The sequence below is a fragment of the Macrotis lagotis genome, chromosome X, assembly GCF_037893015.1.
Source record: "Macrotis lagotis isolate mMagLag1 chromosome X, bilby.v1.9.chrom.fasta, whole genome shotgun sequence".
Classification (NCBI taxonomy): domain Eukaryota; kingdom Metazoa; phylum Chordata; class Mammalia; order Peramelemorphia; family Peramelidae; genus Macrotis; species Macrotis lagotis.
Window position 1 is genome coordinate 290,220,412 of NC_133666.1, and position 26,031 is coordinate 290,246,442.

Below are 26,031 nucleotides of genomic sequence, written 5' to 3' on the forward strand. Positions count from 1 at the left end.
GCATGCTTATGTGCACCAGACTTGCCCAAAAGATACCTGAAAGCTATGAGCAGAAGTTCCTTGAATTTCATGATGAATAAAACAAGTTCAATAACTTTATGTAATACAATTTTTTTTCAAATTTTGGACCCCCAAATTAAAGTGTGTCTTATACATGGGGAAATATGGTAATACACTCACATGTATTTGTTGTTCAGCCTTTTTTCAGTGGTATCTGACTCTTCATAACCCATCTGGGGTTTCCTTGGCATAGATACTGGAGTATTCTCCAGCTCATGTTACAGATGTGAAACTGAGGCAAACAGGCTTAAGTGACTTACCCAGAGTCACACAGTTAGGAAGTGTCTCAAGATAGGTGTGAATTCAGGAAGATGAGACTTCCTGTTTCTCCGCTGTGCACTCTATCCACACTGTGCTATTTAGTTGTGCACGTATATGTGCATGTATGTAGATGCCACACAAGCTTGTATATACTCATATATGGACACACTACTCCCATTTTACAGATGAGAAAGCTGATATTAACAGTTCTGTGAAATATGATATATACCTTTATCACTAATGCTAAGAATTTATTAGCAAAAGCACTTGCCTTTTTTGTCACAGGTCTCATGACATCCACTTGTTACTAGGGTACCTTCTAGGAAAAACAATGAAAAATACTGAGAATTTGGACTTAAAGGATCTTGTTTGTAATCTAGCTTTCCGGCTATCAGTGAAAATTTGGGGCAAGTGAATTCCTTCTAACCTCCTTTTCCCCCTTAGAAGGTTTCTTCCCCTTAAAAGGCTCCCCCTTCTTAGACGGGTTGGATCAGTTAAATCCCTCTAGTCTTCCAGATCTAAATGGAAGTAATTATCAACTTGAGTTACTACCTTATTGCCTTGAGTGGGAGATGACCTGGATATCTTGGGCTATTATACAAACGGGAGGTTGCAGGACCTGCCGTGGCTCAGGTCAGCCCGGACTCTTCCAGAGTTTAGAGTTAGTCTTTCAGGAGCCAGGTGGCCCGAGCTCCAAAAGCCCTTCCTCCTTAGGAATTGAATTTCCTTGGTATATTTAAGCCATCTGGCTAACTTCTCGGACTGTCTCCAAGCTAGAACCACTACGGGCAGGACTCAGCAGGAGGTGAGTGGCATGCGCTCTGCAGGTGCGCAACAGCAAACAGCTAAAGGTGTCTGGGATATTTCAGCCTGGTTCAAATCATTTAGCCTCCTGGTCAACTCTTTTTAAAAATTGTTATTCACAGCTGTAGCCTTTTAGTCTCCATTGTGTCTGATCCCCTGCAGTCTTTGTGAAGCGTCGCTGAAAGAAAACTGCCCACTCCTCTGTCATGTGGGGATTTCCAGCCCACCCGGGACAGTTTGAGAAGGGAAAAATCAGACTGGGTGAGAAGGGCGAGAGTGTGAATAACGCCTTAGGGACCTCCAGGGGAAAAAGCGACGCTTATCTGCCGGGTTACCCCCAGATCTAAGTCTGAGGGCTCTCTTTTTTCTGTCCTTTCTTGCCCAGTAGAACCCTAACCTCTCCTTAACCCGCCTTTTCCTCCAGCCCTGGATAACTCTTGGCCTCCCCTATTTGGTTTGGATCCGTCAGCTTCTCCAGAGCCCCTGGGCGGGACTGAAGGAGTTCGGGGGAGGGGAACCCCAGGGAGAGATGCAGAGGCAAAACTATGGGCCATGCAAATAACTGCAAGGGCGGGGGTGCCGGGTGGCCCTGGGCGGCTCCCTCTTGCTGTGACCCAACCCACACCCCTTAGAAAGCAGACGCTGTTGGCTTGATTACTCCCCTTTCAGGGAGGGAGTGGGGGGAGGCCTGAGTGGGGGCGGTTAGAAAGGTAACCGGCCCCTCTCTGTGCAAAAAAGACATTCTTTGCAACTCGCACCAACTTCCCGATCACTCCAGGGCCATGTCCCTCGGCCTCATCCGGCCCAGCCACATGCACGGACTTTTTCCCTTAAGCTAAGTGCAAAACTTAGTAGTAGAGCTTTTTATTTCTTTTTTGCTTCTTTCTTCTTTCCCCGGTCTTCCCAACAACTAAATCATGCCATGGGTCCCGAGGAGCTGGGTCGGAAACATTTTCCTTGTGGTCCAGGTCCTTGACTTTCAGGCGCTGTGCAATGATAGACAGCCTCAACCAGGCGAGTTTTCCTTTCCGGACAAGAGGCAAGGTTAGTGACTTTACTCCGTCTTTTCTGCAAATAATGGTGCCTAGAAATACGAAAGCTGGGCAGTTGGTACTCCCCCTCAAGTCTCTCTCTCTCTCTCTCTCTCTCTCTCTCTCTCTCTCTCTCTCTCTCTCTCTCTCTCTCCCCCTCCCCTCCCTCTCCCTCTCCCCCACCCCACCCCCATCCAATCTAACTGCATTAAAAAAAAACGTGAGGGAGAAGGGGGAGCGCGGGCCCTGGGTTGGAAGGCAGGCTGCAGCTTTTTTGGGGTGGATGGGTTAACAACGATACTTCGGAGCTGTGCCTCTAAGGGATCCTTAATGCCTACCTAAGGTTGGAGGTAACCTGCCGTAAAGCCGTCACCAATGTAATGCTTGAGAAATCGCCGATCTGAGAGCCCGGCTCTCTATTTTATTGCCACTTCTTTGAATGCAACATTATTCAAAACTCAAATTCTTCAGATTCTGAATATGGAAAATCATGAAATTTCACGGAGAATGATCCACCGGGAAGCTCTCAGATACTTCTTTTGCAAAATTGATGTCCGGATAGTCCAAATATAATCTCACCCCTGCTGAGCAAGCCTGGCTGTGTTTTGTTTTCCTGGAAAGAACTGGTCTCGTGTGTGCATGAGTGTTTCTTTCTCTCTCTCTCTCTCTCTCTCTCTCTCTCTCTCTCTCTCTCTCTCTCTCTCTCTCTCTCTCTGTCTCTCTCTCTCTCTCTCTCTCTCTCTCTCACTTTCTCTCTCTCTCTGTCTCTCTCTCTCTCACTCTCTCTCTCTCTGTCTCTCTCTGTCTCTGTCTCTGTCTCTCTGTCTCTCTCTCTCTCACTTTCTCTCTCTCTCTCTCTCTCTCTCTCTCTCTCTCTCTCTCTCTCTCTCTCTCTCCCACCACCCCCTCCTTCTCACCTCCCCGCCCCTTCAGAGAAATTCCTTTCCCCATTGTCCCAGTCCTCCCACTTTTGTCCTTCCTATGACAGCTGGTCCCTTTCAGAAACTTTTTGCCCTCGATGTTTCCTGACACTGAAGTATTAGGTGTGGATAAAAAGTGTAAAGGACACTGCATCAGCTGGTATGGAGCTTTTCCTTCTGCATTTCCCTGGGCTTGCAACTTGCCTCGGAGGTCTAGAGGGTGTCCATGCCTGCTTAGTGATAAGTAACAGATCACACAGAAGGAGCTTCGGCTCTGCTAACTTCTAAACTTCCAGATGTCCTATTCTGGAGGCAGCCTGGGTAAGGCACTTTGATGAAGTGCCGGCTCGTCTGTCTTCATTTAGAATTTCCGGAAAGATTGCCCTGGCCTACCTCCGAAAGTTCAAACACAGCTGGAGGATTCATCTGCTTTGGTTTTAAGAAGGATTAGCCGCAAAACTCCCAACTTTACTAGGAATCGGCCCCTACATACAGGGGCAGAGATGTAGTCAGTCAACAAACCTCTTGTCTTGAAAATAGTCAAGATACCCATCTCCTACTCCAGGTTTAAAATAGCAACATTAGCTGTTTTTTGAACAGTTTTTGCATTGCAGCAACACAAAAAAATTCAGAAAGTGTTTCCCATGACATTTGGATAAGATTTGGTTCACAGGCACATCCCCCCCTTAGGGTTAGATTCCAGCTTTGCCTCATATCCCGTTTCCAAACCTTAAAACAATGTTTAAACAGGTACAGCTACTACCAATAACAGTACTAAGTCTTTTTGTATAAGTTGGATATAATAGCTCTTTTTAATCCCCCTGTAAAATGGGACTAAGGGAATAAACTTCCTTGTAGCGATGTAGAGAGAATTCGATTTTGGACAGTATTTATGAACTTCTTTGAGTCTATTGGAGGAAAAAAAGGTGATTATATTGTGCTCTTCTGTGCCATTACTTTCACATACAGGTTTATTTCTTGGTCAATTTAATGAATTAATTAAATTTTATTTTAAGTGCAAAGGAACATATTTTCCAAGTCTTGGGCATATTCGGACCAGTTAAATCTAATATTCTTAGCACAATTCTATCATTCTCTTATTAAATGTGCAGCAGTTGACTGACCTTAGTTAAGATTGTGAAGTAGAGTTTTGTTTTTCCAAATCTAAGATCTTTTTAACTCTGATCACCTACTCCAAGGACATTAAGATAGTCATTTTTGGCTATCTTGGCTAGCAGTTCTAGTTTGCCAGTTGAATTTGGCTTCGTTAGGGTAGGTCTGGATAGATTCTAATACTATATCCTTTCTCAGAGCACGGTTTCAGCTTTACAGTTTGAAAATTAGCAAATCTAATGTATTAATCTAAGCTGTTACTAGAAAATTAGACTCTCAGCATCTCCCCTTTTTCTACAACAAATATATACTCATTTAATTTTTTTTTTAGTTTTTACAAGGCAGTGGGGTTGTGACTTGCTCAAGGTCACACAGCTAGGCAATTATTATGTATCTGTATCTGATACTGGATTTGAACTAAGGTCCTCTTGATTGCAGGACTGGTACTCTATCCACTATACCACCTAGCTGCCCTATAACTTTTATCCCATAGCACAGAAAATACAAAAATGAAACAAATGCCGCATAATAGTTCATTAATAATCAATTACAGTTTTCTTCCTTCTCCAGCAAATACCCCTGTCTTCCAGGGCCATATAGTCCACCAGCTGTGTTTTTGGATTTCAGAACAAACTTCAAGTTGATAGGAGTGGTTGTAGTCTTTCCTTTGGTGATAGTAATCTCATTTTTAACCCAGAGACTTATCTAGGCATCTAGCTAGCCTTATAGCAATTATTGCTCTGAGGCTTGAACTCCTCTTGGAAGGGAAACAAGTATGGAATTAATTAGAGTATCAATTACGTTTATGTCAGTCCTTCATTGGCCAGGGGCCCAGTGAATGATTTTCTGATGTTCAGAAAATCCTCATTCTATCTTTAGAAATCTATATTTCAGTATTCCCTTCTGTCTCCATTATTTAGGTTCTACCAAGGTACTTCCTCCTCTCTACTAAATCTGGATGCTTGTATTTGAGGTTACTAGAGAGTAGGAACTCTTTCATTTCTCAATGAGAGCTGGGTTGCAGAAATTTTAGACTTGGGCTTGATAGACAGGTAACTAAGATACAATTGCTGCTCAGGAACTGTTTCTCTAGAATGAGGATTAAGAACTGCTACTGTTTGGCCACATGGTCCCTCTCTTATGCGAATGAATAGTTGAGAACTTGAGACAAAGACAGTATGTTTCTCCAGAACTGGATATTGGCTCTTAAGAATTCATGAACTCTCCATATACCTGCTGCTCTGGTTGCTGCCATTTCTTGAGTTTAGGCATTTGTTATGTTTGGAGCTAAATGAGAGCTTGTAGTGGTTGGTCATCTCCAGTTACTCATAGGATCAACTCTGGTTGAGGATGGCCTTTAGTAAAGATATAACAAACCAAGGTGTTATGGGAAAACAATTGGATGGAAAGTCAGGAGAGATGGGTTCTAAACCAGGTTCTACCAAAAAATGCTTGTGTAACCTTGGGCAAGTCCCAGAATCATAGGAACTTTGATTTAGAAGGAACCTCTACTATGAAAATGTCTAAGAGTGATCATCTGTTTGAAAACCTTTAATGAGGGGAAATCCACTATCTCCCGAGGTACCCCATTCAAATTTGGAATAGTTCTAAATGTGGGGCAGTTAGGTGGCACAGTGGATTAAAGCATTATCCATGGAATTGGGAGGATCTGGGTTCAAAATCCAGCCTCTGCTATCTGATCTTTGGCAAGTCACTTAACCCTGATTGCCTCACATCCAAGACCATCTGATTCAAATCTGCCCACAGTACTGAGATGGCTCTGGAGGAGAAAGTGAGGCTGATGACTTAGCACAGTCTCCCCTACTCAGATCCAATTCATGTGCTTGTCATGGCATCACCTTCCTGATATCATGGTCTTCTTTAAGAATAAAGGATACCAGCTGTTCTAAATATAAGGAAGATTTCTTTTTCTTTTTCTTTGTTATTTCTAGTTCTGTCCTCTGGGGACAAATAGAGCAAAACTAATTGCATTTCCACATGACAGGCCTTGAAATACTTCAACATAGTTAAGGTGGACTCTTGAGTCTTCTAATCACCAGGCTAAACATCCCCACTTCTTCCAGACAATGCTCAAATGATATAGCCATAAGCTCCTTCCCAATTCTGATTTCCTTCCTCTGAAAATTCTCCTACTTATATTCTCCTGCAAAATAATAGATTTAAGAGCATAGATTTACAGATGGAGGAGATTTGTCTATTTGCAACCCCTTAGTTTATAGGGGAGGAAGCTAAGGTCCAGAGGGGTTAACAGACTTGCCAAGTGTCACAGAGGCAGGAGGTGGAAATACTGGGATCTGAATCTAGAATCTTTGATTCCAAATACAGGAATCTTGCATTGTACTGTATTTTCCTCTTAAATTGGTCATTTAGACTTCTAGTCTTTGTTTCCTTTTGTGTAAAGTACAGGGTTTGGACTAGGTCATTTGCTCTTCCCTACCGATTCTAATTTTTTTTCTGTGAAATTGATCAAAATGCAGTCTAAATCAGCAAATATTCACTAAGTATGCTTTCAATTTTGAGGCAGCTTGGCATAATGGGGAGAGAACTGACATCAAGGAAGGAATGACAGGTTCAAATCCTGCTTCTGAGATGTCTAGATTGTGTGATCCAAAGCAAGTTTCTTAATTTCTCAGTGTTCCCAGGCAACTTTTTATGATGCTAAGTTGTACAGCTATTGCTAAACTGAATTAGTAAAAAATTTAAAAATGGGGATTATTTCCTCCCAACTCCTCCCTCCCCTCAAAACCCCATGCCTCCTAGCTTAAATGCCTCCAATACACTGTGAGGTGCCAAATGACATACATAATTTTGATATGTAGTTCTATCATTCACAGAACTCACAGTATAGTAAGAAAACATAACCTGAATAAATAACTATAATATATAATGATTTTCATTATTATAGATAGCTATAATATACAATAACAGTCTTGCATTCATTATTCTCTTTTATGTTCTTCCTTTAAAGCAAAGCAGGAGAAAATTTATCTCATTGAAAATTATTCAAATATCCCACATCCCTTATGTTCTCACTTTGTCAGATATCTTTTACCTTCATTTTTATAGGTGAATATAGCTAAACTAATGAGTTAAACAGAATGCTTAAGGTCAATCTAATCCAGGTTGTTGTCAGACAAAAACCTTTTCCTGGGTTGTCTTCTCTTCTGTGTTCTCCTTCTTGGTGACCTTAAAGTTTCCATTGATTATAATTGCTATGCAAATTATTCCTAGATCTAGAGCTCCAATCCTGGTCTCTCTCAAGCTATGGTTCTCCATTATTAACTTCTCATTGGACTTTTCAAACTGGTTGACCCAGGAATCTCAAATCAGACATACCCAAAACACAACACTTAATTTTTCCTCCCAAATTCATCTCACTTCTGAATGTTCCTATTTCTATTGAGAGCATCACTAACCTTCTAGTCACTCAAACTCAATTGTTCATTTTTTCTTACTTTCAATCTTCATACTTCCTTCATATAATCTCAATGGATAGAGCACCAACTCTGGAATCAAGAGGGCCTGAGTTCATATATGGTCTTAAGTGACACTAGCTGTTTGCCCTTGGGCAAATCACTTAACCCTCACTGCCTCACATCCAGGGTCATCTCTAGTCATCCTGATCTATATCTGACCACTGGACCCAGATGTTCTGGAGGAGAAAGTGAGGCTGTTTCCCCCTCACTCAAATAAATTCAAGTACATTTTATGGCCTCACCTCTCTGATGTCATGGCTTTTTCAAGAACAAAGATGAACATCATCATCACAGGAGTTTCTGAAGTTAACACTTCCCCTTGCTCCATCCTAATTCAGTCTCTCACCTGGATAATAGACCTCCTTCCTTCCAGTTTTTTTCCTTCTCATATCCCTCTTCCACAGCTGCCAGAGTGATTTTCTTTTTCTTTTTTTTTTTTGCAAGGCAAATGGGGTTAAGTGGCTTGCCCAAGGTCACACAGCTAGGTAATTATTGAGTGTCTAAGGTTGGATTTGAACTCCGGTACTCCTGACTCCAGGGCCGGTGCTCTATCCACTGTGCTACCTAGTTGCCCCTTGATTTTCTCAATGTATAGTATTGATCATGTTTCTGTCCTGCTCAATAAATATTATGGCTCTTGCCTATTTCCTCTAGTTATCAGATAGGGAAAACTCTGATATTCAAAGCCTTGCACTACCTGTCTCCAACCTACCTTTCCAGACTCATTTTAGAGATTATTACTCACTCTCATACATTCTACAGTATAACCAAGCTAGCTGCCATTCTGTTCCTTACACAGGATATTCCATCTATTATCTCTATGCCTCATGAATGTTCCTGCCCTTGGAATAAGTACTGCCTCTTAGAATCCCTAGATTCCTTTAAAGGATACAATCTGCATGGAGTTTTTCCTTCATTTCACTAGATATTAAAGTCTCTCTCTGTGAAATTTCTATATAAGTACCTATACTACATCTAACAAGTCATTATATATAATACTAATAATATAATACTCTACATATTATTATCTACATATATATGTAGTAAAGACATGCATCTTATTTATATGTTGTCTTGCCTGATGGAATGTAATTTTTCTTGAGGACAGGAACTATATATCCTTTTGTATTTGTATATCTCTAATAACTAACATAGTGCTTGTTACTTAAAGTATTTGTTGGTTGATTGATTGATTAAACCAAATGACTTATTCGAAGAGTTACAGTCAAAAATCTGGCTAATACCTGGAATTGACTTGTGTTTTAGTTTATTTTTTAAGCAACAGGTGAGACCATTGAATGAGGTAGGGAATAGTTTTTCATTAGTCAAAACTCACTCTTAATTCCATGGCAGGTCTTTTCTAAGAGAGTCCCACACTAAACACATTTTTGCCATTTTATTGCTATGTAGCAAAGACATGGAGTCTTGTCCTCTGAGGCTCTAAGGTAACATCAACCTAATCTGACCCACCTATAGTCTTTCTCCTTGAATGAAAGTTCCATAAATGTTAATGACTCCTCCTACATGGAAAATCTGAGAGAATTTGATTTTTAGAAATAAATATGAACTGCTTTAATAGCGCTGATTTCAAATATAGAGAGATCAAGAGAATTTTCATCACAGCATCCTCTTGGATTGCCTTCAAGGACTCCCCATTGATTGGCTCTTTAGCCCAGCTTTCTATGACCTTGACAAGCTTTCCAAGTCAATTTTAGGTTACTGTAACAAGTAATTATTCAATACCTACCTACATATCCTAGTGCTAATATGGAGGTTTAGGACAGTAATAAGGTAGGACTTAGTTCTGTAAGGAACCTGATAACCACTTAATCCATCCTTCTGCTCTTTTATTTTTATAAATAGAGGCAATGGTGGTAAAGTGCTATTTCATCAGATTCTTCTTCTTTGAACTAAACAAGTATTATTTGCCATAGTGAGCGAGAACTTTATATATATATATACATATATATATATATATGTATATATATATACTCAGACTTGTGTTCAAATTCTGTCTCTAAGACTTACTTGCTGTATGGTCATGGGTAAGTTCACTTAAATTCTTCAAGTCTTCATTTCCTTACTTCTGAAATGGAAATAATAATGTTATCACTTTCTACAGGTTTATAAGATTCCAATATGATGAATTATGTAAAGGCTTTTTCAGACCTTGCAAAATGAAAGTTGTTTTGTTATTATTATTGATACTGATGCTGATGACATTTGTCTTGAAGAAGACCATGACATCAGGTTGCTGATGCCATGACAAGCACATGAATTGGATTTGAATGAAGTGAGTCTGTGCTAAGTCACCAGCCTTACTTTCTCCTCCAGAGCCATCCAGGTCCAGTGGCCAGATATGAATCAGGACAACTGGAGATGGCCATGGATATGAGACAATCGGGGTTAAGTGATTTGCCCAGGGTCACATAGCTAGTAAATGTTTGAAGACCGAATTTGAATTCAGGTTCTTCCTGACTTCACAGAGCTGGTGCTCCACCCACTTTGAAAATAATTATTGTTATTATAAATAAGGCAACTGAATTTTTAAGTGATTTGCCCAAATTTGGATAAGAAATAGCAAAATTGGGATTTGGATATTCCAAAACCTCCAATGTTTCCCCTGTGCTTCTCTTTGGAGTGTCTCTTGGCTAGGGTGGGTTCTCAGTCCCCAGTCTTCTAACTCAGAACCAGAATTCTTTTCTTCTCTCTTATAACAGTGCTGCTCTAGGGCCAAACTCAAAGGGGAAACAAGGCCACTTATTCATACAGAATAATAGCAATAATGACTAACATTTATATAGCAGTTATCTGTTTGTCAGATGCTTTTACAATGATCATTTGATTTGATCCTCAAAACAATCCTGGGAGGTAGATGATATTATTATCCCCATTTTGCAGATAAGGAAGCTGAAGCAAGAAGTGACTTGTTGAGGGTCACAGAGTTTATAATTGCCTGAGGTCACCTTTGGTTACATGAGATCATCCTGACGGTACAATTACATCAGACCTGGAGTCAGGAAGACATGAGATCAAATATGGCTTCATATACCAGCTGTGTGACCCTGGGCAAGTCAGTTAACTCTGTTTTTCTCAATAAAATGAACAGGAGAAGGAAATGGCAAAGCATTTTGGTATCTTTGCCAAGAAAATACCAAATGGGTTCATGAAGAGTTGGATGTGATGGAAAAACAACTGAACAATTTCCTGACTCCAGGCCCAGTTCTGTAATCAAAGTAGCCACACGTAAGGATTCTTGTGTGCTTCAGCATATTGACTTAGTTTTAAAATGTAGTGCTATAATGTTTTATTGTATTTTTATTTATTTTGTTAAATATTTTTCAGTTATATTTTAATCTGGTTCAATCAAACCTCATGTTGGTTGTGTTTGACACAGAGTCAGGAGACAGTTCAGGTGTTAGGAGCCTGACCTGATCTGAGAAGAGATTGCTTAGTCTGTGGTTTTGTCTCTGTTCTTTTTTGCAAAAAATAGGTAAACTTTCCTTCAATTACTCCATTCCTGTCCACATTTCCTTTATGCTTTCCTCATTTGAATGAAGTTTTTGCTATCATTCAATCGAAAATAACTTCTTGCATGTTACTTAAAAGCCTCTCAAGTCTCACCTGTATGGGAAACCACTTCAGCACTGAATTCTTCCTTTTTCGAGATCATATAGCATTGACTCTTGATTTCTCCAGGAAACCTTTCTAGCTTTCCCTGGTCTGTAATGACCTCCACTTCTGATCTCACTTAGCACCTTATACCTCTCGAAAACACAATAATACCATATAAAATTACCTGTAAATGATTTGTTATAGTTACCTTGTTCTTGGGTCAACTCTCCCTTCCCCCCTTCTCCCACTAAATTCTATAGGCTAGACATCTTGTCTTTACCCTTTCATCTCCCCCAATGTCTAAAATGTGTTCTGCATTCAGTATATACCTAGTATTTTGTTGAATGAATCATTGATTTTAAATCAATCCTATATAATCTATTTTTAAAAATTCTTTATCATCCTAATTATAATCTATGGCAGGGCTGTCTAACCTTACTATAAAAGTGTTTATGTAAAGAATAGATAATATATTTCGATTTGCCATTTTAGTGAGAGTTCTGCAGTAACTCAGCTTCATTTACTAAAGCATTTAGTAAACCCACAGGTGGGTTGCATTTTGGACAGCCCTGAATTATGGGTATATATCTGTTGCCTTAGACTGAGTAATTCCTTCAGGGGAGCATGCAGGGAGCCCTGAATGTGTCAAGGATGCCTTTCTTCCCTGTAGCATAGCCAGTACAAGGATGAATACCTAAGGAGTTCTAGAAATTTGAATAGTACTTCCATTTGTTATATACTCCAAAGTCTACAAAACATTTTGCTTGCATGGTTTCATTTGAACTATAAAAATGTCAACGGGTAGTCACAATTTCATTAAACTTATTCTAACACAAGAGAAATGAGCATGTATGTGGAACCCAAAATATTCACAATCTATGCAGAAGGTTGCATTTTTATAACAGTGTAGGACAAAGGAAGGAGGAGGTCCAAGAAATCTCTACCTAAAGGGATGTGACATAGGAAGTAGAAGAGTGCTGTAAAAGATGAGAAAAAAGACAAAACCACCTTCCAAAATGAAGGAGCAAAATAAAGGCAAGTAATTTTCTTTTTCCTTGGGAACTGCTAGACTATGATTATATTCTACATTATCTCAAGTTTTGACTCCCAAGGATGCACAGAATTTTCAGTTCGGGATGCAAACAATAAATTATGTCAAGAGAAGGGAAAGGTGGGGTGAAGGGGGGGCTTCATCCTTGATACATTCAGGGCTCCCTGCATGCTCTGGAAAATATGGTGACTAACTGTTCTTAGCAACATTAAGTAAGGTAGACACTGTAGAATTATTATCCACCTTTTACAAATATTGGGACTCAGAGAGATGAAGTAATTTGCCCATGATCATAAAGGTGTAATGCATGTCAGAGGTGGGTTTGGAATCTCTGTCTTCTTTACATTAGGACCAGTGCTCTATTTGCCCTTCTATACTTCCTGATAAAAAGTTATGAATATTTGAGTCCCAACCTTGAGGAAGCTTCCAACTTAGTAGGGGAATGTTTGACACAGAGAAATAGCTGCAATGTGTAATAATACAAAGATGAGAGCATTAGAAAGGTTCAAAAGGAAATATTACACAAGACTGGGGAGGTCTTTTTTTGTCTTTGTTTTTTTATTTACGTTTTTGAGAAAAAGGTGGAAAATATACACAATGGGGGTTTGATTTCATCACAACGAATGAATGATGGTTTGATTCCAAAGCTGCTCAACATACTCCTTAGCATGGACATAGCTTGTCTTTGGCTGCTCAGGAGGAGGGAGTCCTTTTACCAGTTTCACAAAATTTTCACAAAAATTTTCTCCATAATGCCTTGGAAACCTCGGCCATGGTAGCGAATGTATTTCAGGCACTGGCCTTGTCCAGAGGTGGATTCAGCTATGTGCAAATTGGATCTGAACTCTACATTGTGATCTTTCACTGCCATGTCTTGTGCCTCTAAGAGAACCTCTTTGATTATTTTTGCCCCCTTCTTATCATTGAACTCCATTTGAGCCAAGGCCTGGTCAGTGGACATTCCTCTTATCAATTTTGCTAAGTACCACATCTTGTCTTTGCTGTATTTTATTTGTCTTCAACAGTGATATATTTCTGCAGGTCTCCAAGGATCTCTTGGAAGCTGTGGAGGATAAATTATTTTATTTTTCTTCTCCCATTTTCTTGAGATATCAAGGGAAGCACTTGTGTGAACATGTGATAAAGGCAAAACATTTTGTGATGAAAGCAACCCTAAACCATATGCCTTGCCACTCCTCAGACTCTTCAGACAAACCAAACCTAAGTCTCTCAACAAGAGAGTCGCCATCTTTGAGAAGGTCATTATTAATTGGGGGAAACAAGAGAAGATTTGTGGAGGAGGTGGTATTTGAGTTATGAGTTAATGTATTAGGTAAACAAGACAGAAGGAGGACATTTCTAGTCACAGTGGTTATTATGTGCAAAAGTACTGAGGCTAGAGAACAGAAAGCAATTCCATTTGGATGCAGTTCTTGTCTGCAGAATAATAGGCAAGTGAATTAGAACTTCATGTCAGACAAAAGTACTTGTGTTAAAGTAAGTAATACATGTGGGCTAGAATATCTACCTGGTAAATGGAATAAGGGATAGAAGATGGAAGCTCTTGGGATAGTAATAGGGAAAGAGAGGAAGGCATAATTTGGAAAGTCTTGGACCTCTTTCTTTGGTATTTACAGTTATTATTTCATACCTTCCAGGGAGTGAGGCATATCACTCTTGTACTCTGGCCAAATCTGTTTTAAGGGGAGACTTTCAAATGACTTTTTGATTGTTATTATTGAAGCCTCCATTCATCATGATGTTTGTCTGAGGAATGGTGGATCTCAATCCTTTCCACCTGGCATTGCTTGTTAATTTTCCTTTCTGGAGCATGTTAACTTTGCCCCCTGCTTCATGGTATCAAGACTGCATCAGGGACTGAAAGCCAGTTTTGTTTGACTTATGATGGAAGTTGGTAGTTCTTACATGGCAAAACCAACCAAAAGATTGGGAAGGACCTTAATCTTCAAGTCACAAATGCAGGGAGAGGGAGATGTGACATTCAGACCTTCTTATAGAAGTAGCCACAGCTATTCAAGACCTAGCCAAGACGTTTTCACCACCAAAGTCATTGGCATTATCAAATGGTTCAATTATCAGGATTGGGTATGGATCCTCCAGGAAAATTTTGGAAGAAGAGGCATTACCAATTGCACCCTGAGGACCATGAGGGCTTTCCATCTTATTTGTAGTTGAAACCTCTGATTATTATTTCTTCCCTGCTAACACCTCCCCCCCCACTCCAATTAGAAATGTGAACTCCTGGAGAAAAGGGACTGACTTGCTTTTCTCTTTGTATATCTTGTTCTTAGCACAGCGCTTTATATCTAATAAATGCTTAATACTTTTCCATTAATTCACTCATTAATTTTCCATGCTAAAGTAATGATACAATGGATGACAAGGAAACCTTGAAACCAGAAATATCTGGTTCAGATTTCTCCTTTGATATAAAGTCTGAATATGTATCTCTTAATCACTGAATGTTCCCAAGCAACTTTCCTGAAACTGGGAATTTCAGTTGATAGAGGAATCCACATGGGAATTGCCTATAGCAATGAAATCATGTGTCCAGTTCCTATCTAACCATAGAATCAGTAATAATTTCCATCTCTATCAATTTTATTTTGTGTTCTTCCTTTTTTTTCTTGCAGAACACTTCATCAAGACTTTGCCAGAGTATCATGTGGTGGACCCTGTCAAGGTAAATGCGACTGGACATTTTGTATCCCTTGCATTGCATCATTATGCCCCTAGCAGAGGAAGTGCAAGGAAGAGAAGAGATCTGGAGCACCAAGATGAGCGGGTATATTATCAAATTACTTATGAGGACAAGGACCTGTTCTTTAATTTGACAGTCAATCGAGACTTTCTTTTTGACAATTACATTCTGGAGAGACGTTATGGAAACCTCACAGGTGCTCATATGGAATCCCATTCAAGCTCTTCCTGTCACTTCCATGGTACAGTCCTACAATCCGGAGTTGGAGATGGCACTGCAGCCCTTAGTGCCTGCAAGGGACTGGTAAGCCCTTGTACCTTCAGCCTTTACCTTGCACCATTTGTTATTTGTTACTGGTTCCTATGACCATTTACTCAACAAATTTTTGCATTGAGTGTCCATTTTTATGGCCACCAGGATGAGATGACCACCAACTCAGAGTCCTCTGGGCAGAAGAGATGGTGGCATCTGGAAGAATTGCCCACAGAGACAGTTGTAAGACAAAGTCAGGAAGTGGAACTTAGGTAGACCTATAGGAAAACCAAATATGTAATCTAGAACTATGATGAACAGGAAGGATGCCAACAAAATAGGTTAAAGTCTCAGAGAAATTCAGTGACTAGGAAGGTAATCAGAGTAGGTGGGGTCCAGAGAGCCGAAGTTAATTCCAATTAGAGCAGCTCATCTCCAGCAGCACCCATCTGGTGTGGCTGCTCATCTCTTAGTTATGAATTTTTGCATTTTATGGGTCAATAGGTTTCACCTTTTTTGTGGGTGTGTGCACATGTAAATATGAACACTGGACCACAGTGCTAAATTTGAGGGGATTCTTAAGATGACAAGAGGGTAATTGTCCTCAAGTATCTCCAAATGTAGTATGAGAAATAAGATCCATACACAAGTGAAAAGTTGGTAAGGCATCCCACGTTTTCAGACTTTGAAATGTATTAAACTCTTTTGGTGTTGAAAATCCATATTTTCTGCAAATTTTATTTATTTAATTGTTTTAGGAAGAAATTAACATGAAAGAAGAAATTAACATAAACTGTAACTATAATTGCTTCCTTGTGAAATTCATATTTTGACCAAAATCTGGCACAAAATATTCAACCTGGAACAAAAGGATAATTTTCTTTTCAGCACCAAAAGAGTTAATATATTGTTTTTTAAGTGGAATGACCTTCTGGGAGATCAATGGGAGAGGAATACTGGACAAAATTTTGGTGATTTAAGAGTAAAATATTAGTTTTTTTAAAAAAGAAAAGTTAGAAAATACAAGAAATTAACAAAGGACCAGATATAATTGGTGTTGTGTTATGTGATAGGGAGGCAGCATGTAATATAGGATTGAAAGATAAAAGTCATGGGTTCTCATTTCAACTCTGTCACCAACTGCCTGTGTGAAATAAGGCAAATAACGAAACCTCTCTGTTGTTTGTCCATTTATAAAAATGGGTATAAAAATGTGAAGTGAGTACTGAATTGGAGTCAGAAGATCCATGTGTGTGGGTATGTGTGGGTATGTGAGACTTTGAGCAAGTCACTTAACTTGCCTGGGCTGTTTGTTTATAAAATGCAGGGATTGGACCAGAGGGTCTCTGACATTCTTTTTAGTTCTAAATCTATGATCCTATGCTTCCTAGCACTGAAAATCTGGAAAATTGTGTATTTGTGTATATATTTATTTATCTCTGGCTTTTGGATATCTTACTCAAAGATAAGCCATTTCTCTATAGCTCCTCAAGTGGCCTAATAAAATTCCTTACTCTATTGCCTGATAGGTAGGTACCTCTTTGAAGTAAATTATTTTTGTTTTCTAGCCTACATTCTTTTTTTTTAATTTTTCAAGGCAATGGGGTTAAGTGGCTTGCCCAAGGCCACACGGCTAGGTAATTATTAAGTGCCTGAGGTCGGATTTGAACCCAGGTACTCCTGACTCCAAGGCCAGTGCTCTATTCACTGCGCCACCTAGCTGCCCCTCTAGCCTACATTCAATTGTGATCTCTCTCCTCTGTATCTCGGTTCCTATTACAGAAAGTCAGTCAATAGACATTTATTAATGTTTATTGAGCCAGGCATATGGAGTAGCTACGTGGTTCAGTGGATAGAATGCTGGCCCTGGAGTCAGGAGGACTCAAGTTCAAACCCAGCCTGGTACCTTAACCTGGTATGTCCCTGGGCAAGTCACTTAACCCTATCTACCTTAGTTTCCTCATCTGTAAAATGAGCGGGAGAAGGGAATAAAAAACTACTCCAATATCTTTGTCAAGAAAACCCCAAATAGGGTTTAGATATAAATGAAACAACTGAACAACTTATACCAGGTACATCAAGATATGTGGGGCTATGAAAAACAAAACAATCTTTTCTTTCAAGGAACTTAAAATCTAATGGGAAAAGATAATACACAAAATAAAGCTGAAAATCTAGGGGAAGAAAAAGGGGAAGGGAAGGGTAACCATCCTTTGGCAGGAGCATGATAGAAAAGTCAAAGAAGTTCAAAATGAATGTAAGTGAGAAATGAGATGGCTACATAAATAAAGGTTTTGGAATTCTCTGCTCTGCCCTCCAAACCAAAGGGTTGGGGTAAAAATGAGATGTCATTCACAAGGCTGATTGGATCTTGCAGAATGAGGAGAATTCCCAGTGAGGAAGTTCCAAAGGAATGTAAGAAATTGAGAAATGAGGTCATTTCACTCATTTATATGATATTGCCAGTCACATCTTCATCCTCTCTGACAGAAGTTATCGGATAGCAAATATTGCCTCACATAGTGGCTGAAGCTGCTCTGCTCCTAAGCAGAAAGAAGAAATGGTCATTATCAGTAATTAAAACTGTAAGAAAATACCAGAATGCTGACAAAAGCACCATGGCTTCAAACCACCAAAGAACACACAAATACCAGCACTCTCCAGGGTCATGCATTGACGTGCATAGGTGGCTCTTAGTGCAAACATCAGAATGCACCAAGAATTGAGTGATGTGAGAGATATTCATTAGAAAGGTGAGCCACCATTGTGGCATAACATACATGTCTCTGATAAAAGTTTTGCCCCTGTACCTGTTTGTTGGAAATGGAGAACGAGAGCAAGAGGGAGAGGAATAGAGAGACGCAGTGCTAATGACAGGACTGCATGGGATCAGGAAAACTTGGCTCAAATCCTCTAGCTCTGTGACCATGGATTGTTTGTTTGATCCCTCTGAGACTCAATTTGCTCTATAAAATGAGTGGAGGCATATCCCACACCTCATATCAATGAGGTTCTTGAGTTCCCTCTTTTCTTAGCCTGTGATTAGAGAAATTAAATATTTAGAAATATGTTAGACCTAAAAGGGCAGCTAGGTGGTGCAGTGGATGGCTCTGGTTGAGTGCTGGCTTTGGAGTCAAAAGGACTTGAGTTCAAGTTTGATTTTAGACACTAGTAATGTGTGTCTGGGCTAATCACTTAATCTTGTTGGGTTCAGCTTCCTATTCTGATACACCATTCCAGTATATTTGGCAGGAAAATCCAAGTAGGGTCACAAAGAGTCAGATGTGACTGATTTATTCAACAACAACAGAATTAAAAATTGAAACTTAAGATGAAATTTGGTGACTTGTAAATGTCCAAATGGGATTTCAAGAAAGGACACAGAAAATGAGTCTTTGTAAATTTTCAGGTTATCATGTATGTTTGATGTATGTATGTAAGATATATGATGTATGTAAGATCATAGTAATTTTTCCATAATACTATTGACTCATTTTAAATTTGAAGTATTGAGAAATAGCAGATATTTCTCAAGTATCTAATTATTTCTCCCTCATCTTGTTATTTGTAAAGTTGATTTTTTGCATCTGATGATATTTACATTTAACAATTCATTTTAATCTTAAACTTTAAACTTATTAAGAGTTGACCCAAGATTTTAGCTTGCTGGGATCTTTTGGGATCCTGATTCTGTCATCCAGCATGTTAAATAGCTTTTGTAACTTTGCATCATCTACAATAGTAAGCAGGCTAACCTTTGAATGACTAAATGTTGAAAAATTCTAAACCTCAAAAGACCAATAATACATTCCTTGGGGCATACTAGAAATCTTTCAATTTGGCCTGAAGCCATTAATGACTAATCTTTAGGTCCAGATGATCAATTCTAAATCTCTCTGTTGATGTATATAGTCTATGTGTCTTTCTATCTTTTCCACAAGAACAGCATGGGTAACTTTGATTCTTTGCTGAAATCTAGGTAATCTCTAGAAACCAGACTATTAGCTTTCTCAAAAAAGGAAATGGAATTAGTTTGATATGACATTTTCTAGATGTTTACTTGACACAATGGTATGCTGGAGAATTTTGCTATGAATTGAAAAAAAAAGTTCATTGACTCCTAGTTTGCCATTCTACTCTGTTGTTTTTTAATGAGACAATAGCTACCACTTTGTAGTCCTGCTGCATCTCTCAGTAGAATGTATTATTGGTCTTTTGTATCTCTTTCAGAGATAGAAGATGGGTCCAGTTCTCTAATACTCTAGGATAGAGTTCCTTTCACCCTGGTGACTAGAATTTATCAAGGACAGTTCGGTATTCCTCTCCTCATGAGGGAAAGGAGATGAGGGCCTCTGGGTTGGATGCCATTTCCCTGTGGGAGGGATTAAGAATTTAGGGAGTCTTAAACAAGTTTCTGATAGTTCTGTCCAGGTCAGGAAATTCTGGCTCATACAGTCAAAGCACAAGCCTGAGAAAGCTCCCTCACTTTTTTTTTTTGCAAGGCCATGGGGTTAAGTGGCTTGCCCAAGGCCACACAGCTAGGCAATTATTTATTTATTTATCTAGCTATCTATCTACCTATTTATTTATTTGTTTGTTTGTTTGTTTGTTTATTTATTTATTTATTTATGTATTGCTAGGCAATGGGGTTAAGTGGCTTGCCCAAGGCCACACAGCTAGGTAATTATTAAGTGTCTGAGGCCAGATTTGAATTCAGGTACTCCTGACTCCAGGGCCGGTGCTCTATCCACTGTGGCACCTAGCCACCCCCAAGCTCCCTCACTTTCAAAGAACTTTGAGAAATGCAGAGGGTTTTGGAAGGCACGTCTTAGGTCAAAAACAATTTTCCAAGACTTTGTACATTTCAGGATCATACCAGGACACTTATTTTTTCCCTCAAACATGATCCTTTTCCAAGTGACTCTATTTCCATTGAGGGTACCATTCTCCTTCTAATCACTAAGGTTAATAAACTTGAAGTCATCCACAACTCTTAACTCTCCAGATATCTAATCAGTTTATCATGTTTATTTTTTTTTAGCCTTTAGGTCTCTCACATCTTTTCCCTTTCCAAACACCCTAGTTCACACCCTCATTTCCTTTCCCTTGGACTATTTTCAGTAGCCCTTTAATTTATATCTTTGCTTCAATTCTCTCCCTTTTTCAATCCATCCTCCACAAAACTGGTAAAGTAATATTCCTGAAATATAAGCTTAGTAAACTCTAGAAACTGTTTCATTTTGAATCAAACACAGACTTCTATATTTGGTATTTAAAAGCTTTTATCTATCTATCTATCTATCTATCTATCTATCTATCTATCTATCTATCTGTCTGTCTGTCTGTCTGTCTATTTATTGGCTCCCTTTCCTAACTTATACTTTCTTCCCCATATTGTAATTTTTGGTGCAACCAGACTGGCCTTTTTATTATTCACATATAATATTCCGCTTCACATTTCTGCAACTTTGCCTAGATGCAAAGTGAATTCCTCCATGACAGAAGGACTTTTTTGATCTCCTTTTGTCTTTTAGAACTTTTAGTTGCTTTCAAAATTCAGCTTCAATGCTACCTGCCTTTCCTGATGGCCCTCCCTGCCAGATACTGGAATCTCTTCTGTCAAATGACTTTGTAATTATAATGTGCATATTTTAAATCTTATATGTGTGCATGTTGTTTCTCTTGAAAGAAGATAATTTCCTTGAAGGTCAGGACTATTTCATGAATTGTGAAGCAGGAATTTGCATCATCCCTAGAGTCAGGAAGACCTCAGTTCAAATCTGGCCTCAGATACTTGATACTTATTAATTCTGTGACCTTGGACAAGTCACTGCCTTGTATTCAGGGCCATCTCCAGTCAGATTCATATGTGATTCAACCACTGGATCCAGATGACTCCAGAGGAGAAGGTGAGACTGGTGACTTAGCATAGCACCCTCTCACTCAAATCCAGTTCACATGCTTGTCATGGCGTCATCTCCTTGATGTCATGGTCTTCTTCAAGAATGAAAGACAAACATCATATGTGTGAAAACTTGGCCGCATGGCCACACAGATAGTAAATGTCAGAGACAAGATTTGAACCTATACCTTTATGTTTTAAAATCTTCCACCCGGTCCAGTACAGCTTGGCATGGTGGATAGAGTGGTACATCTGGTGTCAGGAAGATCTGACTTCAAATCTCAACCCAAACAATTACAAGGTAACATAAATTCTCTTAGCCTCTGTCTCTTCATCTGTAAAATGAGGCTAATGATAACATCTACCCCATAGGGTTGTGAAGAACAAAGGTTCCAATTTTTTATTTATATCTGTATCTGTCTCTCTGTCTCTGTTCTTGTCTCTTTCTTTAATCCCTAAACTCTTCTCTCACTCTAGTCTGTTGCTGCTCTCTTCACTCCATTTTCACCCACATTGGCAGATTGGGTTGACTCCTCAAAGGGCCAGACATAATTCTACTATCCTTGCTTGCTAATCCTAGTATAGAGGTGAACATACCTTTTACAACTATAGGAGAGTGTATTTTTGATTAAAAATATAGCCAAAATGACTATCTCTTAATTATGGAATATTTACTATCAGATGACAAAGTGGTAAAAATCACAGTATAATATAGCAATCTACATACTCCACTATTAATGCACTCAATATCTGTGGGCGAGAGCGAGCACAAACTTCAGAAATCTAGCTGTGAGGCCTTCTGGTATGGAAACTCACATACTGGTGCAATTCATGACCTTAGTCTCCATAGGAAAGCTTGTCTTGTCTTCTGTGTGGTCCTGGCTTCATTCTCCTATTGATTGAAATCTTTTCTCTGTTATTCTGAGGAGCAGTGGTATACTCTTTTAGCAAACAACAGCTTTAAGTTTGGGATTTACAGAGCTTTCTGGGTCTCCCCAGTGGTTGGGCACTAAGACTGCCTTATAGTCTTTCATTGAAAAAGTTTCCTTCAGTCTGGAATTTGTAAAACTCTTGAGAGTTTTTTCCTTATGAGCCATAGAGGAGAGTGAAGGGCAATAATAAAGGCAAGTTTCTGAGTGTCTTCTGTTTTCTCAAGCTTTAGAAACAGCAAAGCAGTCTTTCCCTAGTCAGCTCTTCAAATAGCAGAAGAATCAACTTTCTCAATCAGTTCCCACCATCTGAACTTTCTTTTCTTCCATCAGATCAGTTCCCTGCATCAACTGCTGAGGCCATCTGTCTTTAATCAGTTGGTCTCAGCTCAAAGCAGTACCTTTATCTTCTGTCTCTTGTCTGCCTACCCACTTCTGTCAACTTCGTAGCTCTGTTAGGTTCTATCTTAGCCTATTACAATTTCTAATCTGACTTCTCATTGACTCTCCTATCTTAAATCAAGGCTTGAGATGAGGGAGTGGCAGGTGAGGAGGGCTTAGTCTCAACTTTGATTGGGAATAGGTTGACCCATACACTAAGCTAGCTTTGCCTCACCTGCCACTCCACGTAACTGCAGTGGCCCTGGTAGTGACCCACTTCTGTCTTAGGTTGAGAAATCCACATTCCTATTAGATATTATATACAACATAATTGTCCTAATAAGTGGTTTTTTTAATTTGGATTTTTCTCAACAATGAACTTTAAAAATGCCAAAATTGCATGTATATAAATTAGGTTTTGGAAACAAGGCACAGTAGCAATCTTTACCATCAATTAATACTTTGTACCACTGAGAGGCTGTTTTCATTTAGATCTTATCAAATTGTCAGTGTTTCTCTTCAAACTGCTTTTCTCTATATTTCTCACCCAAATATCCTTGTTCTCTACCCCCTTTTCAGTAAATAATATGTCTATGTGAGAAATGGACAATATTTTACTTTTGTGAATTACTTTGCAAACCTTAAAATGTTATGTAATAAATCCAATGTATTATTATTGTTAGCCTCAATGACATACTACTTCTCATTTTTGTTTTTAATATCCATAGCACCCAAGTCAGAGCTTGGCACATAGATACTACTATTTATATGACTGTTGATTGATTAATTAATTAATTAATATGCTGTAGCTACCCCCAATTTAACCCCAGGATAAACCTTTTCCCCCTGGAATAGATGAGTTTTCACTAATTGTTCTTGTCCTTCAAATCATAACTCAAAATTTCTCTAAGAAATTTTGCATATTGATCTTGCCATTCTGCAAGAAATCATTTCTACTTCTGCTTTACCCTTTCTCCTTGAAAATGCATATGTAATTTTGTAATGTATATCTTCATTCTTTATTTTTATATTATATATTGTGACCCTGGGCAAATCATTTAACCCTAATGCTTCATTTTCCTCATCTGTAAAATAAGCTGGAAAAGGAAATGATAAACCCCTCCAGTATCTTTGCCAAGAAAGCCTCAAATGGGGTCATGAAGAATCAGACAAGACTGAATCAACTGAATAAACACATAGTCAGATACCAATATATTGGAGAATTTGCATTTTATTCTGAAAGACCTTAGTTAAGATACTGGCCTCAGTCCCAGTTGGAAAATCCTGGTGGTCCCTTTTCCATACTACCAAAAATTATAACAGCTTTTGCCCTTTTGCTTGTGAACTCTGGCTGAAGAATGGGGTGATGTAGCTGAGGAATGAAGTTCATTGGCAGAGCTTTGTGGGAAAACTTTCCCTGGGCTACATTTTGCTGTTTCCAGATCTGGAACTTCACTCCTCATTTGTAGAAAACATTCATTTTAGTTTGATGATGCTTGTGTTTGAAAGTTCCTTTCCTTTGCTGGAAGCCTGGCTATACTGTTGTTGGGAATGAGGATAAATGGATAAGGGAGAGAAGTAGGGAAGGGAACAAAGGGACTATTTATTTCTCTGATGTCTCCAGGCTAAGAAATGTGATGTATAGCCTCTAGGGGTTTCCTGATTAGATACATCATCAAAGATGTATTCCTCTTCATAATGTCTCAGCCAAATAGATCAGCCGCTTTTTTTCCCCCAAAAAATCTTCATTTCATTTCCCACTTCCACATGTTTGCCCACGTTGTCCTGGAAGTATAGATGTCACCTCCACCTCTAAGAATCCTTTGCTTGTTTTCAGGGCTCGGAGCTACTTCCTATGCCTTTCCTGATACCCTTAGTTTTTAAAACTTTTCTCCTCCCTTTGCAAATTATTTTATGCTAATTTCATTATCTCTGTAATTGTATAATTTTAATAGAAGATAAACTCCTTGAGGGCAGGGCCTGGTTTCCTTTTGCAACCTCAGATTATCTTGCATGTTGTTGTTTAGTCATTTCAGTTATGTCAGACTCTTCATGGGTTTTCTCAGCAAAGATACTGGAGTGGTTTGCCATTTCCTTTTCCAACTCATTTTATAGATAAGGAAATTGCTGAGACAAACTGAGGGTTAAATGACTTGCATAGAGTCACAGCAGCTAGTGTCTGAGATCAGATTAGAATGTAGGAAGATTAATCTTTTTGACTATAAGCTTGATGTTCTATCCACTCTAGCCACTAGGTTGCCACCTTGCATGTAGAAGACACCACTCAATAGCTGCTTGGAGACTTGGATTTTTTTATTTTTCAGTTTGCCTTTAGTCTTTTTTTTTTATTAATATTCTCTTTTTTGGGAACTGAAGAACTTATCTTGTTAATAGCATTATCTTTCTCCCTTAAATAAGAGGTCGTCTCCAAGGTGAGACTTGAGAAAAGAATGACCCTTTGACTATCACTGTTAATGAGTTAATGACAAATGCAGAATAGACTTTCTAAGGGTCTCTAAGTATTTCTCTTGAGGTTTTACTATGGAATATATTACCATTTGCATTACAAATGCCACATTTAGAGTATTCCAGTTCTCTTTTTGAACTTCTTTGACATGCTTGACATTTTCTTTCTTTTTGGTTTAGTTTGATTTCACTAAGAGGCAGTGTGTGTGTGTGTGGGGGGGCAGCTAGGTGGCTCAGTGGATAGAGCACTGAACCTAGAGTCAGGAAGACCTGAGTTCAAATCCAGCCTCAGACACTTGATTACTGAGATGTGTGACCTTGAACAAGTCACTTGACCCCATTACCTTGCAAAAACAACAACAACAACAACAACAAAAGAGGCAGTGTGACAGTGGATAGAGAGCTCAACTTTAGAATCAAGAGGATAAGATCCTGTCTCTGACATAGTGGCTGTGTGACCCTGGGCAACTGCTTAAAATCTATAAGATTCATTTTCAGAGCAGAAGCTTTTCTGCATTTGAGGAGGGAATTTCTCACTGAGAGTTCTCTATACCAACAAAATCACAGGTCTGACCAAAACGAAACAGAATAAATCTACTAATTGTGTCACAAATCTCTATATCTCCAAGCCCCAGTTTCGCCATTGGTAAAATAAGAGGATTGAACTCCTCCTTTGAAGTCCCTTCCCAATCTAGAATTACCTCTTTGTCAGAAAATGGATAACATGCTTTGTTTGGCATTGATCTGAAATCTTTCACAAACATTTGTCTTTACAATGTTGTCATTGTAGAAATCATTCTCCTGGTTCTGCTCACTTCATTCTGCATCAGTTCATGCAATTTTCCCCAGTTTTCTCTGAAACAGTTCCTTTTATCATTTTTAATGGCACAGTAACATTTCATTACAATCATGTATCATAATTTTTTGAGCCATTCCTGGTTAATGGGTACCCACTTAGATTTCTTGGCTACCACAAGAAAAGACCTATGTTGTTTTTATGGATATGGAAACTTGTCCATTTTCTTTG

General features: G+C 39.0%; 1 protein-coding gene and 1 pseudogene across 1 annotated transcript in view; one reads left to right on the forward strand and one right to left on the reverse strand.

The window, feature by feature from the left end:
* The first annotated feature begins 1,757 nt into the window (after positions 1–1,757).
* The window catches only part of ADAMTS12 (ADAM metallopeptidase with thrombospondin type 1 motif 12), a 534,583-nt gene continuing 510,309 nt past the window's right edge, over positions 1,758–26,031 (forward strand). The window contains exons 1-2 of the mRNA XM_074208421.1: positions 1,758–2,169; positions 15,007–15,377. Coding sequence (XP_074064522.1) covers positions 2,043–2,169; positions 15,007–15,377 — 498 coding nt within the window. The 5' untranslated portion in view covers positions 1,758–2,042. The remainder of the gene's footprint in view (positions 2,170–15,006; positions 15,378–26,031) is intronic.
* Positions 12,962–14,062, reverse strand: LOC141503222 (large ribosomal subunit protein uL22m pseudogene; annotated as a pseudogene).